The 19,374-nt window shown below is 46.7% G+C and overlaps 1 protein-coding gene across 4 annotated transcripts in view; it reads right to left on the bottom strand.

The window, feature by feature from the left end:
* Dhx30 (DEAH (Asp-Glu-Ala-His) box helicase 30) overlaps positions 1-19,143 on the bottom strand; it is a 32,439-nt gene extending 13,296 nt beyond the window's left edge. The window contains exons 1-6 of one of the 4 annotated variants that reach the window (XM_013028163.1): positions 18,959-19,021; positions 16,133-16,227; positions 14,837-14,943; positions 12,495-12,549; positions 6,290-6,385; positions 5,160-5,188 (exon numbers count right to left, since the gene is read on the bottom strand). In XM_013028163.1, coding sequence (XP_012883617.1) covers positions 5,160-5,188; positions 6,290-6,385; positions 12,495-12,549; positions 14,837-14,861 — 205 coding nt within the window. In that variant the 5' untranslated portion in view covers positions 14,862-14,943; positions 16,133-16,227; positions 18,959-19,021. Of the gene's footprint in view, positions 1-5,159; positions 5,189-6,289; positions 6,386-12,494; positions 12,550-14,836; positions 14,944-16,132; positions 16,228-18,958 lie in introns of all 4 variants that reach the window. The other 3 variants (XM_013028166.1, XM_013028165.1, XM_013028164.1) reach the window with 3 other exon arrangements.
* Positions 19,144-19,374: the final 231 nt, after the last annotated feature.

The raw sequence follows: 19,374 nt of genomic DNA, 5'->3' as shown, positions 1-19,374 counted from the left end.
TCCCCGCGGGGGATCCCCGCTCGCAGCGAGCCGGGCTGCCGGGCTAAGGGGAAGGCCCGACCCCGGGGGTAGGAACTAACTGCCCAACCGGCCGCACGCACCCTCATCCGAGAACGACCTACAAAGCGAGTCTGGTGAGGCACCTGGAGCCCGGGACGGAGATTTCTTTCTTTTGCCCGTCCTGGGGCTGGAACTCGGGGCCCGAGCGCTGTCCCTGAGCTGCTTGTGAAGCTCCAGGCTACCCCTCTACCACTTGAGCCACAGCGCCACGTCTGGCCTCTTCTGTGTCTGTGGTGCTGAGGAATCGAACCCAGGGCTTCATGCATGCGAGACGAGCGCGCTACCAGCATCGGCTCAAGAAGTATTGAAGGGACAGTTGGAGTCTGCGGCTGCTGCTTGCTTGTTTGGAAGCCCAGGTGGGAATCCATTTCCACAACAGTAGGCCTGGATCGTTATTTCTCTTCAAGGCTCTGACAAAGACTTTGGGTGTGCTGGAGCTTAAACTCAGGGTCTGGGCACTGTCCCTGGGCTTCTTTTGCTCAAGGCTAGTTCTCTACCATTTGAGCCACGGCTCTACTTCTGGCTTTCTTTCTCCTTTTTTTTTGGTAGTTTACTGGAGATGAAGAGTCTCACAAGCTTCCCTACTCAGGCTGGCTTCAAGAACCTTAGATCTCAGCCTCCTGAATAGCTGACAGGTGGGAGCCACCAGTATCTAGCTCTGGGGACCTTTTTAAACAAGTTCCCAGATAATGAGAAAAAAAAACACAAATAAATAAGGCTATGTATGGGGGAACACATAGGATCTGAATCATAACATCTACGGCTCAGTCTCACCCAACACTGCTACTTGCCAACTGAGTAGCTTAGGCAAGTTCATCAACCGGAATAATTACAACAAATTTGTTCTACTCATTTTTTTTTTTTTTTTGGTGGCTGTGGTTAGGATCAAATAAGAATATTCCAAAGAAGGCTTTGCAGATTGCCCTGGGAGAGAAGTTCCTAGCTTCTGGGAATGTAAATCATGGAGAACAGTCCCTTAGAGACAGACTCAGGTGGGATGGGACAGCCTCAAACTTCAACTCCTCCATTTACTCCTCAGTGGGTCTTTTCCAAGAAAGGCACAAGAGGGAGTAATTATCTGACAAAGCAACTGTGGCTACCCTCAGTTATCAAACATACCCCACTCAGAAGAATGATGATCCCAGGGCTTTGCATTTGACCAGGGGACTCATTAATTTCTACATAGCCATCCAGCTTCTGGAATCATGCTCAAAGACAGTCAGCTGACTATATTCCCTCAGAAGAATCTGGATGTGTACTGAGCCAGGAAGGGGCTACAGTAGCTGAAGACAAACTTGACAAATTCTGGTGCCTGACAAGTTGAAAGAAACAAGCATAGACAGAAAGACACTACTTCAACAGATCCTTTCTGAAGCCCTCAGTACTGCGCTCTACTTCGGCAGCCTTGTAGCTTATGATGGAAATGCCACCATTTTTTGGATTCCCAAGGGGTAAAAGGGAGAACTACAAAGATCAGACTGGCCAGGAGTGGCTAAGTGTTCAAGCTGATCAATAATTTTAGGGGAGTTCATAATAGCAGATGCTCTGAACTTTATGTTAATGTGTGTGCGCACACGCATGCAACACACATGGTGGGTGCTAGTGCCCATGCCTGCCATCTGAGCCACTCAGGAGGCTGAGACTTGGGAGTATCACACAGTTCAAAGGCCAGATAGAAAAGTCTGCAAGAAGGCTGGGAATGTGGCTTAGTGGAAGAGTGCTTGCCTAGCATGCATGAGGCTCTGGGTTCGACTCCTCAGTACCACTTAAAACGGAAAAAGGCGTTAGTGGTGCTGTGGCTCAGGTGGTAGAATGCGTGCCTTGAGAAAAAGAAGCTTAGGGACAGTGCCTAGGCCCTGCCCTGAATTCAAGCTGCAGGACTGGCAAGGAAACAAGGAAGGAAGGTCTGTAAGACTTATCCAGTGAAAATCTGGGCTGGAGGCATGGCTCTAGTGGTAGAGTGCCAGTTGTGAGGAAGAAAGCCAAGGGTACATTGCACTGAGTTTAAGACACAGTGCTAGCAAAAAGTTAATTTAAAAAAATACACACACAATATAATATATATATATGTATAAAAATGTTCTAATAGTGTCACCCTGAGAAAATAGTTCACTTGGGCTGGGAAGGTGGCTCAGTGGTAGAGCACTTGCCTTGCATGCGTGAGGCCCTGGGTTCGATTCCTCAGCACCACATAAGCAGAAAACAAAAAGCCGGAAGTGGCGCTGTGGCTCAAGTGGTAGAGTGCTAGCCTTGAGCTGAAGAGTTGAGGGACAGTGCCCAGGCCCAGAGTTCAGGCCCCACAACTGGACCAAAAAAAAAAAAGAAAAGAAAATAGTTCACTTTTGCAAGCCTTTTTTTTTTTTTTTGGCCAATCCTGGGGCTTGAACTTGGCCTGGGCATGGTCCCTGAGCTTCTTTTGCTCAAGGCTAGCACTCTACTACTTGAGCCACAGTGCCACTTCTGGCTTTTTCTGTGTATGTGGTACTAAGGAATCGAACCCAGGACTTCATGCATGATAGGCAAGCACTGTACCACTGAGCCACCTTCCCAGCCCCCAGAGCAGAACCCTTCTAGTTCTGTGGTCCAGAGCAGGAGTTGGGTAATTATAGCCTAGAGACCAAATCTAGCCCATTGCCTATTATTATAAATAAAGTTTTAATAGGACAAAAATACGGTTTTGTAGTTATGTATAATCTATAACTGCTTTCGTGCTATAATGGCAAAGTTAACTGCCACAGAAAATGTATAGCCTGCAAAATCTCAAATACATTTACCATCTGATGCACAAAAACCTTTGTGAACTTTTGTTGAAGAAGATTTTGAAGTAAGTAAGAGGGCTGAGGCTCTTTCCTTTTGCTAATAGTTAAGTCTTCTCAAAAATTCTTTTTTTTTTTTTTGGCCAGTCCTAGGGCTTGAATTCAGGGCCTAGGCATTGTCCCTGGGCTTCTTTTGTTCAAGGCTAGCACTCTACCACTTGAGCCATAGTGCCACTTCCAGCTTTTTCCATGAGGAATTGAACCCAGGGCTTCATGCATGCTAGGCAAGCACTCTACCACTAACCCACATTCCCAACCCCTTCTCAACATTCTTGCGAGAGAGAAAAATTATCTCCTTTACCTGTGAAAAAAAGAAATAAGTTCTGAAAATGGGAAGAGGTTACTGGTTTAGATATCTCTGAGAACTTCAGAATCAAGTATGTCTTGTTCTGCTTCATGTGTTACATCTACCAGCATGGAATCAAAATACAAAGGCTCTAAACACCTAGAACCTAAAAATGCCCCCAAGATATCAGGTGCCAATGGCTCATGCCTACAATCCTGGGTATTCAGGAGGCTGAGATCTGAGGATTGCAAGTCAAAGCTAACCTGGGCAGGAAAGTCTATGAGACTTTCATCTGCAATCAGCTACCAGAAAATTGCAAGTGGAGTTGTGGCTCAAGTGCTAGAATACTAGTCTTGAGCACAAAGAGCTCAAGGACTGTGCCCCAAGTCCTGAGTTCAAGCCCCAGGACTGGCACAAACAAACAACAAAATAAAATAAGCCCCCTAGAAAAGACAATAGGAGGAAGCTTTTGACAGGTCAAGCTTTGGGGCAGACTGGAGAATGTATGGAGAGAATAGGAGAGAAACAACCAGCACCTAAAGAGACTGAGGGGCTTGGCCAACACACAATGACTAGTCACTCAGTAATAGATTATCTTATGGACGGCCAAAACAGCAAGGAGTAGTCAACCTGGCTATCAGTGAGAGAGTAAGGCGAGCTACTTCAGCCAGGTCACCCTGCTGCAGGAATTCCCTTTCCACATGTGGAAAGCCACAGATCCCTTGGTTAAAAGAAAACCCACCACTACATTAAGCAGAGATGGGAGAGGAGCAGAGATGGGAGAGGGCAGACTGTGCCCCTCCCCTCCCCAATCCCAGCAGATACAGTGTTACCACTTGGTGCTTTCTACTGCTCCAAGTCTCAGATTTGAGTAGGTGCTGAAGGTATACAGGTGACACACTGAGGTGAGCTTTCTTCATTTATTCACCCTTGATCTTGGGCTTGTTTTTTTTTTTTTTTTCCAATTCTATATTCTGAGTCTGAGGGACTCTGTACTCCACATATATGGCCACCATTCTGGAGACTTTTTTTTTTTTAATTTCAATGCATGAGAAATTGTCTCTGCCATACACCATCTTAAAGGCAAAAGCACCAGTAAAGTCTCCAGGGAATTGTGGGGTAGCTGGGCACCAGTGGTTCACACCTATAATCCTAGCTATTCAGGAGGCTGAAATCTGAGGATCACGGTTCAAAGCCACCCCTGGCAGGAAAAGTCCATGAGACTCTTATCTCCAACAAACCACCAGAAAACCAGAAGTGAAGCTGTAGCTCAAAGTGGTAGAGCTCAGACAGGGCCCAGGCCCAGAGTTTAAGCCTTATGATGAACAAAAACAAATAAACCAATAAAAAGGCTGAGGTAGAAGGATCAATTGAGCCCAGGAGTCTGAAATCAGCCTGGGCAATATAGCAAAGATTATCGAGAGAAAGAAAGAGAGAGAGAGAGAAGGAAAGAAAGAAGGAAGGAAGGAAGGAAGGAAGGAAGGAAGGAAGGGAAGAAGGAAGGGAGGAAGGAAGGAAGGGAAGAAGGAAGGAAGGAAGGAAGGAAGGAAGGAAGGTGAGAAAGAAGGGAAGGAGGGGCAAGGAGAAGAAGAAGGGGAAAGGGAAAGGGAAGAGGGAGGAAGAAGGAAGGGGAAGAAGGAAGGGGAAGAAGGAAGGGAAAGGGAAGGAAAGGAGAAAGGAAAGGCAAGGAAGACAAGAGAGAACATAGCAGAAAAGCCTAACAATCACGTGGTCATAGAGAGGCTAAGTTGTATGTCATTTCTACCAGGGAAAGGCAAGAAGCACACCACGTGGATGCTTTCGCAGGCACAGCTCAGCAGGCTCATGGGGGGGGGGGGGCATGCTCCTCTGGGAAAAGGCAGGGAGAGCGTGTAGCACCTATGGGCCATCCCACAGGGCAGCCGCCCATCCCCTGAGCCCCAGCACTGCTGAGTGCCCCCACTAAACCATCTTCCAGCTTTACCAAAAGCACATCTGACACTCTCAGGACCACTCACCTGCCATGTTGGAAATGTTAACGTTCAGCCTTTTCGAGTTACAGGGCATTTTAAGAAAGGAAAAAAAAAAAAAAAGGGCAATCAACTCTTGTTTTGGCAATGGTAAGGGGTGGCATTTCTTTAACACCTAAGTCAAGTAGTCACAAAGGGGCTGGAAGGACACACGGCTACTGTTATCTTAACTGCTGCCTATCAGGAAGGGCTAATAATGTAGCAAAAGGGCAGGATCTGTGCAGTAGCACCGGCCCTTATACCCTTCCCAAGCTCTAAACCTTCAAAGCACTTTACAAGACAAGAGCCCGGGGTAGGTTAGCTGTCTGTCTCTAGATGAGAACAAAAATCTTTTCTCAGCTAACATCATTCTCTTTCCATGTTAACAGGTAGCCTAAGAACAGCTGACAAGACAAAAACATAAATTAATTAAAAAAAGAAAAGAAAAAAATGGAAAGAAAAGCCACCAGGGATGCTGGAGTTGGTAAACCTAAAAAAGATCTAAGTTTGGGGAGGGGGGAGAAAAGAGGCTCATGAGTAGAAATGCTCTTGTGGCCCCTGTTTCTAAAGGGCACAGTAAAGCCTGAGGTTGTCACTTATATTGGGGGGGGGGTGTGACATTCTCTCCTCTCAAAGATGGCTTTCCCTTGCCAATAGACTGACAGGTGGATTTTAATGTCAGTAAAGTGCTTTGAGGGGCTGGACGGGAGACAGGGAAGGAATTTGACTGGGCATTCCCAAAGGCTGCAAGATGGTGGACGCTGGGAAGAGATCAGGATCGTCACTCTGGCCCAGGCTACAAGCACCTGCTGTCTTTTGTGAGTTAAGAGCCTTCCCTAGAAAGCTACAATGTTCTCTATGCGGGTGTGCAGAAGACCTCAGCAGAATAGGCTCAGACTTTATTCCAGGAGACTGGGGGAGGGGTGGGGGGGGTCAAGCCATATTAACCAAGGATTGTGAAGAGCCCAGAGCTTTCCAAGAACTCTCTCCCAAGGGTTCCACCAGCTCTGCTAAGCCCATCCTCCCCCCTGACTTACTTTTCAGAGGCCCTAGAGCCCCATACCCAGGTTCCCACTGAAACCCCACCTCCTGGCAGACCCTGGACCACAGTGATGCTGGAGGCTAGGCCCCTCCCTTACCTCGAGAGATGGTCCCTCCAGGGGCGGGGTTGACACACATGGGTGGAAGGCGGGGTGGGGGGAGTTTGCACTGACGTTGTCTGTGCTGGGCCCGATCTAGGGGGGCGGAAACAGAGGGTATTAGAACAACATGTGGTCAGTCACCCCCTCCCTGGACCCCTCCTTCCCATAGTATAGAGCCCTGAACTGACTCGCCCTAAGAGCATCCATGAGGAGTTTGTGGGCAGCAGGGCTGCTGATTGACTTTGGGATATATATCTCACACCATGTCCTTGTAGAGATCCCTTCTTGGATCTCAAAAAGGCCTCAAACCCTTCCTGTTCTCTCTGAGTTTAACATGTGTCTTGTCTACTCTCTAAAAGAATAGAACAGGGGTCTGAGAAGGTGGCTTAGTAGTAGAGTGCTTGTCTATCATGCATGAAGCCCTGGGTTCCATTCCTTAGTACCACCTACACAGAAAAGGCTGGAAGTGGTGCTGTGGCTCAAGTGGTAGAATGCTAGCCTTGAGCAAAAAGAAGCTCAGGGATAGTGCCTGGGCCCTGAGTTCATGCCTCAGGACTGGCAAAAAATAAAAAATAAGAATAAATAAAATGGGCTGGGAATGTGGCTTAGTGGTAGAGTGCTTCCTAGCATGTATGAAGCCCTGAGTTCCATTCCTCAGTATTACATAGACAGAAAATCAGTGCCACACAAACAGAAAAAAAAAAAAACGAAATGGTACTGTGGCTCAAGTGGTAGAGTGCTAGCCTTAAGCAAAAGAAGCTCAGGGACAGTGCCCAGCCCTGAGTTCAAACCCCAAGACTGGCAAAAAAGAAAAAAAAAAAGTTTCACAGATTTTTCTTGCCCAGGTTGGCTGTGAATCATGATCCTCAGATCTCAGCCTCCTGAGCAGCTAGGATGGCAGGCATGAGCCACCAGCATCCAGCTCCATCTTCAACTTTTGGTAGCTATCTAAGCAGTTGGTAAGGTTTCAACTTTGGCCACCTTAGTCTCCAATCTCACATTATGGTTTCCCTCTATGGAAGAACAATGAAGGGATTTGTGAATTATTGGAATCAAGTCTAGTGGCTGCTAAAAGCAGATCCACAGACTCCTTTTCTAAAAGTGCCATTCCAAATATGTGCATTCATTTAGCCTAAATGCCACTCATCAGTGACTATAAAGTACATTTTTAAGACTCTCTAAATATCTGAACTAAACTGAAGATATTCCCCCTAGTTTTCCATAGAAAGGTAGAAGAGCTGAGTTAAGGAAGGCATAAATCTGGGCAGGAGTGACTCACGCCTGTCATCCTAGCTACTCAGAAGGCTGAGACCTGAGGATCGAGGTTCCAAGCCAGCCGGGGTAGTCAAATCTACCAGAGTCTTATCTTCAAATAACCAGCAAAAAAGTCAGAGGATGTGGTTTAAGTGGCAGAGTGCTAACTCTGGCCTGGGACCTTGAGATAGGTCCAGTCCTGGCCAGAAAATGGAAGGAAGGAAGGAAGGGAGGGAGGGAGGGAGGGAGGGAGGGAGGGAGGGAAAGAATACAAGAGGGAAGGGAGGAGCCGGGGGCTGGTGGCTCACGCCTGTAATCCTAGCTACTCAGGAGGCTGAGATCTGAGGATGGCAGTTCAAAGCCAGCCCAGGCAGGAGAGACCGTGAGACTCCTATCTCCAATAAACCACCAGAAAACCGGAAGTGGCGCTGTAGCTCAAGTGGTAGAGCGCTCGCCTTGAGCTGAAGAGCTGAGGGACAGCGCCCAGGCCCAGAGTTCAAGCCCCACGACCCACAAAAAAAAAAAAGAGGGAACGGAGGGAGGAAGGGGAAAGAGGGAAGGAGAGAAGGAAGGAAGGAAGGAAGGAAGGAAGGGAGGGAGGGAGAGAGGGAGGGTAGGAGGAAGGAAGGGAGGAAGAAAGAAGAAAAAAATATATATGGTGTTATAGAAGAAACACTTATAGTATTTGGAACTAAGTGCCTAGGATTAAAGTTGACTTTGGAATTAATTCCAGTTCCTCCCTTGAATTGAAAGCTACAAATCATAAGCTCAACCGTTCTATGCCTGTTTGAAAAATGTCCTCATTCATATTCAAGAATGCGGGATTTAAAAAGAGCAAAGGGAGGAATATTTGATGAGTGTTACTTCATGAAGCATTTCAGAACGAGGAAAATGTACATTCTTACTAATGTTCCCAGCCTCCCCCCCCCCCACCTCCTGCTCACTGGGCTTGAACTTAGGGCCTGGGCAATGTCCCTAAGCTTCTCTCTACCTAAGCTGCTCTCTACCTCTTGAGTTACAGTGTACAGTGCCACTTCTGGCCTTTTCTGAGTAGTTTATTGGAGATAAGAGTCTCTCAGACTTTTCTGACTGGGCTGGCTTTGAACGACAATCCTTAAATCTCAGCCTCCCTGAGTAGTTAGGATTACAAGCAGGAGCCACCAGCGCCTGGCTGACTCATCCCCCCCCATTTTTAAAGACTTCTTTGCTTTTGTTTCATTCAACAGTACTATAGTTTAAACTCAGAGCTGAGTTTTTGCTAGACAAGCACTCAACCACTGAAGCTATGATGTAAGCCTCTGGGTTTTTCATTTTGGTGCTGGTCCTGGGGCTTGAACTTAGGGCCTTGCCCACTCTCACTGGAGTTTTTGGTTCAAGGTTAGTGCTTTACTGCTTCCAGCTTTTTGGTGGTTAGTTGGAGATAAGAGTTTCTCACAGTCTTCCTTGCTTGAGCTGGCTTCAAACCATGCTGCTCAGATCTCAGCTTGAGTAGCTAGGATGACAGACATGAGCCACAGGCATCTGGTTTGTTTTGTGTTGTTTTCTTTTCCAGACGGAGTCATGCTATGTAGTGCAGGCTGGCAGAAAACTCATGATTCTCCAGCCATAGTCTCCTGAGTACCTTCTCACAGAAGACTCCGTTTGCTTTGCTGAGTCCGGACTCTGGTGGCTTTGTAGCTGACAGAGCAGGTACTTGAACCAAAATGCTCTGTTGAATTATGTTCATAGGAAAGATGGGGGTTGGGAAGGCGGTTCAGTGGTAGAGTGCTTGCCTTGCATGCATGAGGCCCTGGTGTGAGCCACCAGTGGCTGGTTTCAGGCTGTATTCTTATAGCTACAGGCCTGAGCAATGAAAAGATCAACTAATTCACTTTTATAAAGAGTTTGGTATGTTCAAGATAAAGGGCTGGGTAGGGAGCTTTTCCCACATTATTTCTAATATTGTCACTATACCCCTAGCAAACAGAAGAAAGTCCGTTATCATCATGACAGTGTTAGGGAGAAGTAGTTTTGAAGGCTAGGAAGTTTGATTCAGTGGCCCCAAGCTTTTCACTTGGTATTTCCTCCCAAGACTAAAGCTATCTTAGGAAGTTTAGCTCATCATCTCCTCCTGAGGAGCAAAGAAATATATGTAAAGTAAACCCACCAGGTACCAGTGCCTCACACCTGTCATCCTAGCTACTCAGGAGGCTGACATCTGAGGATCACAGTGCAAATCTAGCTGGGGCAGGAAAGTCCTTGAGATTCTTTATCTCCAAGGAACCACCAGAAAACAGAAGTGGACCTATGACTTAAAGTGGTAGAGTGCTAGCCTTGAGCACAAAAGCTTATCTCCAATGAACTACCCCAAAGCTGGAAATGGAGTTGTAACTCAACTTGTAAAATATCAGCCTTGAGCAAAAAAGCTCAGGGACAGTACCCAGACCCCTGAGTTCAAGCCCCCAGGGCCAGTGTTTGCCTGAAGGAAAATATCCAATATAGTCTTTCTGATTAGTGACTGTTCTCTTTGAGATTTTCAAGCATAAAATGATTGTTAGTTAGTACATACTACTTACTTGTAAACAATCAAGGCCCAAAGTCAGACCATATTATGCACTAAAGCCTCTTAATGATAATATGGATTGTGAGTTTATGAGGGGTCAGGCCTTCTTCTAAGCAGTTAACACCTATTAACACATCTGATCCTTGGAACCACATCCCTTTTACAAGTGGTGACAAACCTCTCTGCTTATTACGTAAACACAGAGTAATTAAGTGATGTTTACAGCTCAGGAAACAACTGTGCTGTCTATACTAATCTAACCTTCAGGTTTTTTCCTTTCTTAGCCAAAAGAGAAAGAAAAAAAGAGAAAAGAAGAAAAATATAATGACAAAATTTATTTGTGAAGCTGGGTGCTGATGGTTCACCCCTGTAATCTTAGCTACTCAGGAGGCTGAAATCTGAGGATTGGGGTTCAAAGCCAGCCCAGTCAGGAAAGTCCATGAAATTCTTTATCTCCAATTAACCACTAGAGCACTGGAAGTGGTAGAGTGCTTGTCTTTAGCAAAAGAAGCTCAGGGACAGTATCTAGTTCATGTCTTATGACCACCAAAATCAAATAAAAAACTTATTTGCTTATGTTTGTGTATGTGGGGCTTGAAATTTGGGCTTCTTGCTCTCACTTGGCTAGTACTTAACCACTTGAGCCTAACCTCCAGTTCGAGAAAAAATTAATCTTTCAAGCACCATGAAATCAAATGGAGGGACTAAAGAGGTTTCTCTGAACGTTGGGACATCCATCCATCCCTCTTTCTGGCCCCATTCTGAGTATACACATGGTACCACCTGGCTAGTGGTTCCCAGGCACTGAAGAACGTAAGATGGAAGGGAGACACAATCAGGAGAATTTATTTAATCAAAAGCTCTGGACAGGGCTGGGAATGTAGCTTAGCAGTAGAGTGCTTGCCTAGTGTGCATGAAGTCCTGGGTTCAGTTCCTCAGTACCACATGCACAGAAAAAGCCAGAAGTGGTGCTGTGGCTCAAGTGGTAGGGTGCTAGCTTTGAGCCAAAGAAGCTCCAGAATAGGGCCGAGGCTTTAAGTTCAAGAACCAGGACTGGCACAAAAATAAGATAAAAAAGCATTCTAACTTAGTTATTATTTAGTAACACAACATGTTCAGTGGAGCCTCAAACTCATATCAGCTTCAATATAGGACAGGGGCTTTTTACTCTTCATTCCCTTGAAGTTATGCTCTTGTCTAAGACACACAAACTCCTCAGGATCTTGGCTCCTGAAACTCTCACCAGTTAAATATATCCTGAACTAGTGACAATGTAATTAATTTTTCAGTAGTTTATACAACCTCCTCATCTCATCTGTTACGAACCTCTACGCTCAAGACTTGTTGGAGTTCATATGACCACTGATAATAACCTTATATACTTCTGCTAGTGTTTACTGAGACTTATTATGTACAAAATGCTGGGACAGCACAAGCCTTGGATATTGGATACAGGGAGTTCCTGATCCAATGTTGCAAAAAAAAAAAAAAAAATTGTGGTGAGCACTGGTGGCTCAGGCCTGTAAAAGCCTCGCTACTCAGGAGCTGAGATCTGATGATCATGGTTCAAAGCCAGCCCAGGAAGTTGAAAGACTCTTATCTCCACTGAAGCACCAAAAAAATCTGGAAGTGGAGCTGTGGCTCAAGTAGTAGAGAGCGAGCCTTGAGCATAAAAACTCAGTGCCTAGGTGCTCAGTTCAAACTCCAGGACACACACACACACAGAATTTAACCAGGCTCCAGCACACACACACACACACACACACACACACACACACGCGCGCGCGCGCAGAATTTAACCAGGCTCCAGGGAATCATGCCTGTAATCGCCGTTACACAGGAAGCTGAGATCTCAGGATCACAGTTCAAAGCCTGCCCAGGCAGGAAAGTCTGTGAGATTCTTATGTCCATTTAACCACCAAAAAACCAGAAGTGGGGCTGTGGCTCAAAGTGGCAGAACGTTAGCCATAAAGCTCAGCGACAGCACCCTAGGCTCTGAGTTCAAGCCCCATGATCAACAAACACAAATAAATGAATGCATGAATTTGGCATAGACTAATCATAGGTTAACATGGACATGTTGCTAAAGTAAGTTATAGAAGGACTGTATTTGATCAAGAGAAATCAGGAAAAGATTCATGGGGCAGATGGTGGAAAACACCAGCCTAGAAAAAAGGCAAGATTTGGATAAACAGAGAAATGAGAGAAGGCTGAAGAGGGGGCGGCAAAACACATACCAGGCCAGGATAGAAGGCACAAGGTCTGCATGCAGAGGAAGGGAAGGCAAGGGCTTTGAAAAGCTACTCTGAGAAGATAACTATGCAGTGGTAAAGAAAACTCACAGCTTTCACAGCTGTGAATCCCAAAGAGGAAGGTGTGAGGCCACAGATGCAGTTACATTCTTACCTTTTCTGAATGAGTCCAAGCTGAACATGTCTGGCCAAGAGGGGAAGCTGGAATCCTAAGGAGGGTCAAAAGGCAACAGTTTCATATTCCTGTTCCAAGAACTGCACAGAAGACTTTCAATTGTACAAAAGATGAGAAAACAAAACAAAACAAAACAAAAAAGCTCTTCACTAGAGAGCTCCACTGCAACCCCTCAATCTTAATGATGGGAAGGTGACCTCTGCTTTAATTACATGTACCCTTCTTTGTAATTGAGAGCTTTCTTCTTGTTAAACAGAAAGGGATGCATTTTGTCTTTTACTTTTATTTTGCCAGTCCTGGAGCTTGAACTCAGGGACAGCAAGCTTTTTTTTTGGCTCAAGGTTAACAACATTCAACCACTTGAGTCACAGCACCACTTCTGGCTTTCTCTGTTTGTATGGTACTGAGGAATCGAACTCAGGGCTTCATGCATGCTAGGTGAGCACTCTACCACTCAGCCACATTCCCAGCCCTGCATTTTGAGAGATACAGTTGCACTTCATTACAATACTTGCAGATTTCCTTGTGACCCTTCCAAGAGGAAACGAATCCCTTATGGATGCCCAGTCTCATGTGGCATCAGGAAAAGGAACTGTGAATTGCTTTTAAGGACAAACTGGCATATGGGGCCTCAGGAATAAGATTGGACTGATAACATCAAAGAGTAATTGGTTAAAGATCTGGAATAAAAAGCTTTTTTGGTTGGAAGGGGCCCACTGGTGGCTCAGGCCTGTAATTCTAGCTACTCAGGGGGCTGAGATTTGAGGATTGTGGTGTGTGGTAGAAAGCCAGCCTGGACAAGAATGTCTGTGAGACTCTTATCTCCAATTAACCAGCAAAAAGCTGGAAGTGGAGCTGTGGCTCAAGTGGTAAGGAAAGTAACAAGGCCCTGAGTTCAAGCCCCAGGACCAGCGCATGCGCGCACGTGCACACATGCGCGCGCGCGCACACACACACACACACACACACAACTTTTTATGCTTTCCATGGTAGAGCCTCTATGTCTCTAAGAGATGACCAACTATAAATTTACAATTAATAATTAGAATTAAAAAAATTTGTTAATATCTAAGCATAAATATTAAGTTGAAACACAACTATTAGCCAAAACTTTTGGTGCTTTTTTTTTTTGGTCGGTCATGGGGCTAGAACTCTGGGCCTGGGCGCTGTCCCTCAGCTCTTCAGCTCAAGGCGAGCGCTCTACCACTTGAGCCACAGCGCCACACTTCCGGCTTTTTTCTGTTTGCTTATGTGGTGCTGAGGAATCGAACCCAGGGCCTCGAGCATACAAGGCAAGCGCTCTACCACTGAGCCACCTTCCCAGCCCTGCTTTTTTTTTTTTTGGTCGGTCATGGGGCTAGAACTCTGGGCCTGGGCGCTGTCCCTCAGCTCTTCAGCTCCAGGCTAGCTCTCTACCACTTGAGCCACAGCGCCACTTCCTGTTTTCTGAGTGATTTATTGGAGATAAGAGCCTCAGGGCCTTTCCTGCCCGGGCTGGCTTTGAACCACTGTGATGCTCAGATCTCAGCCTCCTGAGTAGCTAAGATTACAGGCGTGAGCCACTGGTGCCCAGCTTTTTTTTTTTTTTTTTTTTGAGACAAGCTTTTGCTATGTAAGCCAGCTATGACCTTCTCCATTTCAGCTACACAAGTGCCAGGATTAAAGGCTAGCACCACCATACAAAGGATTTTGGTACATTTCACTCATTAGTACATTTAATTGAGGAATACCTAAAGCTGATAGGAAAACAAAACAAAACAGAACACAACTGACTAAATACACCTAGACTGATATTTAAGCAAGATGGTATTAGATTAGGTACCATAATTTTTAGTAACCCTAGTTTAAAAAACATCTACACAGCTGGGCGCTGGCAACTCACACTTGTCATCCTAGTTATTCAGAAGACTGAGGATCATGGTCCGAAGCCAGCCCAGGAGGCAGGAAAGTCCATGAGACTCTTAATCTCCAATTAGCCACCAAAAAGGCAGAAATGGAGCTGAGGCTCAAGTGGAAGGGCACTAGGTCTTAAGAAAAAGTATCTCAGGGATAACACCCAGGCCCTGAGTTCAAGTCCCAAGATGGGCATAGTCAATCAATCAATCAAGGCCCTGAGTTCAAGCCCCAGAATGGGCACAGTCAATCTATCCATCTATCCATCCATCCATCCATCCATCCATCCATTATTCTACACAATATTTTAGCCTTCTAGGTAAATGTTCATTATTACAAGGAATCTCCTGGGTTACCTACAGGGTCCTGCTGGACTATTATTTCCTCTCATTGTCAAATTATGGGGGAGTGGGGAGTGGAGGGCTAACCTGGGGCTGAATCTTTCAGGTCCATAGCAGGTCTGCCCTGATGGCTTTCTCTCCCCCAGGGATGCCGGAAATTTCAGCCGATAAGATATGGTAGCTCAGAGAGAAAACTTCAATACAATAGCAACGATGATACAATTTACTTGAAGAAGTTACAGTCTACAAACTCCTCCTATCCAAATTAAAATTTTTAAAAAAGCATATCATTTTGGATCCTAGTTTTAAAGCAAACCTGAGTATTTTAAAATACAAGGCATCTTAAAGTGATCGCTAAGAAACAATACTTTCTTGCTAAGGAATTCTCAGTTGACTGTTTCAGAAATACGACTCTTGGTTTTGGTTTTTATTTTTTCTTTTTGGTCGGTTGTGGGGCTTGAACTTGGCCTGGGCACTGTCCCTCAGCTCTTCAGCTCAAGGTGAGCGCTCTACCACTTGAGCCACAGCACCACTTCCCAGCTTTTTCTGTTTATGTGGTGCTAAGGAATCGAACCCGGTGCCTTGTACATGCAAGACAAGCACTCTACCACTGAGCCACCTTCCCAGCCCGACTCTTGGGTTTTGTTGTTAAAATGCCTCTGCTCTTCAGTGTCAATCAAGACTTATGAATACTATCTTGTTTCCTAGCATAAGAAATACATAGTATGATATTCAAGGTACCAAACTATTTGACTTAAAAGTAATTTAGAGAGCTCTAGCATATTTCAGAGTTCCAAAAGAAGCCTGCTTTCCTTATAATGTGGCGATATTAAAACAAACAAAACACCTCTGTTTTTTTCTTTTATCCTGTTACATAGAGATAAGTAAAATGCTATCAGGATTTTCCTTCCTTCCTTCCTTCTTCCTTTCCTTTCCTTTTTGTTGGTCCTGGGGCTGAATTGACGGCCTAGGCACTGTCCCTGAGCTCTTTTGCTCAAGGCTAGCACTCTACCACTTTGAGCCATAACTCCCCTTCCAGTTTTTGATTGGTTAATTGGAGCTAAAAGTCTCACAAACTTTCCTGTCCAGGCTGGCTTTGAACCTCGAGCCTTAGATAGATCTCAGCCTCCTGAGTAGCTAGCATTACAGGTGTGAGCCACCGGTGCCCAGCAAGATTTCTTAACATAATTAAACACAACTTGATTTTAGGTATACTATGGGGTGATTTCAAGACAGAGATTCCTAATGACTAAGAATGACACTCCTCTTTCAAGACAGCCACAAACGGAACTAACACATGAATTTAACCATGCCTTTCTGCTTTACCATATGGCAAAGCATGAATGAGATCCACCACTGCTACGCGCATGGCTAGGAACTTACCTTACAAACGCAGGAACAGGCTCAGATTTTGTAGGCTTTTGAACTGGAGCTGAATTCTCCCCTTGCTATTCCTCATCACGAGGCTGGGCCTCCTCCTGGGAAGTACAATTGCGAGGGGGAGGGGTCACTAGATGGGTGATCCCCAAAGAGAAACAAAGTTGCACCAATCACAGAACTGAGCTGGCCCTCAGTTCTTCAGCTCAAGGCTAGTATACTACCACTTGAGCCACAGTGCCACTTCCGGTTTTCTGAGGGGTTCAACGGAGATAAGAGTATCACGGAGTTTCCTGCCGGGGCTGGCTTTGATTCGTGATCATCAGATCTCAGCCTCCTGAGTAGCTAGGATTACAGGTGTGAGCCACCAACACTGGCTTCAAGTTTTGTTAGGGGCATCACACACATACACACACCCCCCCCAAGTCCTACTTCAAGACCTACCATCACACACACACACACCCCAAGTCCTACTTCAAGACCTACCAAGACCCATTCTAGACCCATCAACCATCAAGAATGTTTGCTGGGCCGGATGCTGGTGGCTCATGCCTGTAATCCGAGCTAAGCCAACCCAGGCAAGAAAGTCCATTATACACATTTCCAATAAACCACTAGAAAACCGGAAGTGGCGTTGTGGCTCAAGTGGTAGAGTGCTCGCCTTGAGCTGAAGAGCGCAGGGACAGCGCCCAAGCCCAGAATTCAAGCCCCATGACCAACAACAACAAAGAATCATGTTTGCTGGGTGCTAGTGGCTCATGCCTGTAATCCTAACTATTCAAAAAGCTGAGATCTGAAGATCACAGTTCAAAGCCAGCGTGGGCAAGAAAATCCATGAGACTCTTACCTCTAATTAATCGCAAAAAGCTGAGAGTGGAGCTGTGGCTCAAGTGGGAGAACGCTAGCCTTGAGAACACTCAGGGACAGCGCCAGGCTCACTCAGAGTTCAAGCTCCAGGACCAGCAAGAAAAAAAAAAAAAAAAGAATGTGAACTATCCTAACCTAGCACCTGCAAGATACCAAGGAGATGTCGAAATAAAGGAGGGCATGTAGGCCTGAAAAGCATTTTCTCCAAGTCTGGAACAAAACCAATTTCATTTTTCTTTTTGCCAGTCCTAGGGCCTGGGCACTGTCCCTGAGCCTCTTTGTACTCAAGGCTAGCACTCTACCACTTGAGCCACAGTGCCACTTCTGGCTTTTTCTAAGTAGTTTAAGGGACTTTTATGCCCAGGCTGGCTTCCAACCATGATCCACAGCTCTGAGCCTCCTGAGTAGCTAGGATGACAGGCGTGAGCCACTGATGCCCGGCCCAACTAATGACCATAATGACTATAACATAAATCTACCTAAAGTATATAAATGGGCTATAACATTCTTCTAGATCGGGAAAATAACAATAACTCAATGTGGAATATCATTTTTACAGTTCACCAAGTACTTCCAATGGACTAACCCATTTCCTTTCTGAAAATACTCTAGGAGAAGGTAAAAAAATCTTTCCCAAGAAAGAAAATTGGAAGTTCAAGGTATACAACTTACTCAAGATCTCATAGCTACCTTAGGGCAGATTGGAAATCTACATTTGATGTGATTCTAAAACTTTCCCCACCACAAGTAAACTACTTTACTTCTGGCATACCACAGGGAAGCAGAAACGCACCACGCCTTGGTTCATGCCAAGTTTTGAAAGGGTACAAGAGTCTGCCAGTGGATAAAACTTTGGACCATAGCAACATAAAATATATGGACAGTATCTTTGGGCACGAAGAAGACAACCTAGCAAGGCAGAAAATGCAAAGGATGTGAATGCACACAAGCTCTCACACCAACCCCCAAATTCTCCATACAGCAGAGGCCTCCTTCCTTGGAAACACCAAGGCACTGAGATTTAAGGGTAAATTACAAGATGCTGGTCGAGGCCTTTCAAGAAAGTAGAAGGGAAACGTTTCCATCAGACAGTGTCTTCTGGCCTGTGGGCAGGGACTAAGAGACAAGGTTTAGAGCTTGCTGCAGTTTACCTACAAGGATTGGGAATATAAAGCAACATAGTATCCACCCTGCAAAAAAAAAAAAATCTCAATTATGTGACCAATATCGTTACAAGAGGAGTAGCTAGAAAAAAAAAGCATGCTGACCGCCATACTCCAGGCTTAGGGGGAAATCTGAGGACCCCTGGGACTGCAAACAAAGAACCTCACATGCATTAGATCTTCCCTGCAAAATTGGGCAAGTCACCACTAGCAAACAAAGAACATTTCATCTCTCTGGCCTCCCCCCCAGATAGCAAGGTTGGTGCAAAAAGGGGGCAAACCAGAGGGGCTACAATGCATCAGGCCTCTGTCTTGTCCGTCTTTCTCTCTTTCCCTCTCGGGACGAACGGTCCAGGAGGCGCAAACGAGGGAGGAGGGGCAGACAAAAGGTCTCAGGGCACTCGAGACACTTCCTCCAGGCTGGGCCTGGAGGAAACGGAGCATCCCCAGAGGCGAAGGCGTCGGTGCGCCAATGGAGAGGCCACTCCGGCGGCCCTGGCAGAGCCCCTGGCACAGCGAGGACCGCCCCACCGGACCGGTCTGGCCCCCGCCCTCGCCCGGGCTCCATGGCAACAGCAGGCCGAGGCCTGGTTGCCCAAGGCTCGGCCAGGCCGGTTTCCCAGGCAGGCCTAGGATGCCCGGCCTGCTCCTCGGGCCCGCCAGCTTCTCCGCCCTACTCTCCGCAAGCCTTGGCGGGCGGACCCGGACCCCCTTCCTCGTGCTGACCACCACCCCCCCAGCTACAGCAGGCTCCTCCAGGATGGGGGAGGCACGAAAAGGGAGAATAAAAAGCCCAATTCACCTGTTGTTACAGATGTGAAACAAGCCTCGGTGCACGGCGCATGAGCCGCTGGCCCCCCCCAACCACGGTCGGACTACAACTCCCATCAGCGACAGCGCGACCCCTTCCGGGTCCTGGAGCGGAAGCCACCGCCGGGCCACCCGAGAGCTCCACGCCCCGCGCCGCCCTCCCGGCGCGCGACGCCGTTTCTCAGGGAAGGATTGCAAGGCCGGTTCGCTGGCACGGACTCTGTGTGGCCTCCCTCTCCCCCCGAGGCTGTAGGTGTGGGGCTGGCTACTCTGTGGAAGACACCCCCCCCCACACACACACCCTCCAGTTCGGGGGCTTGGGCCCCCAAAAGGGCACGGCAGCGGATGTAGGCGGGACTTCCGGTGGGGTCGCGGAAACGCGCGCGCGAACAGCTCTGGCGGGGGGGG

This window comes from Dipodomys ordii, unplaced genomic scaffold (assembly GCF_000151885.1).
Source record: "Dipodomys ordii isolate 6190 unplaced genomic scaffold, Dord_2.0 Scaffold107, whole genome shotgun sequence".
Taxonomy (NCBI): domain Eukaryota; kingdom Metazoa; phylum Chordata; class Mammalia; order Rodentia; family Heteromyidae; genus Dipodomys; species Dipodomys ordii.
The sequence above is the reverse complement of the archived record's forward strand: the minus strand, read 5'-3'. Positions and strand labels throughout refer to the sequence as shown.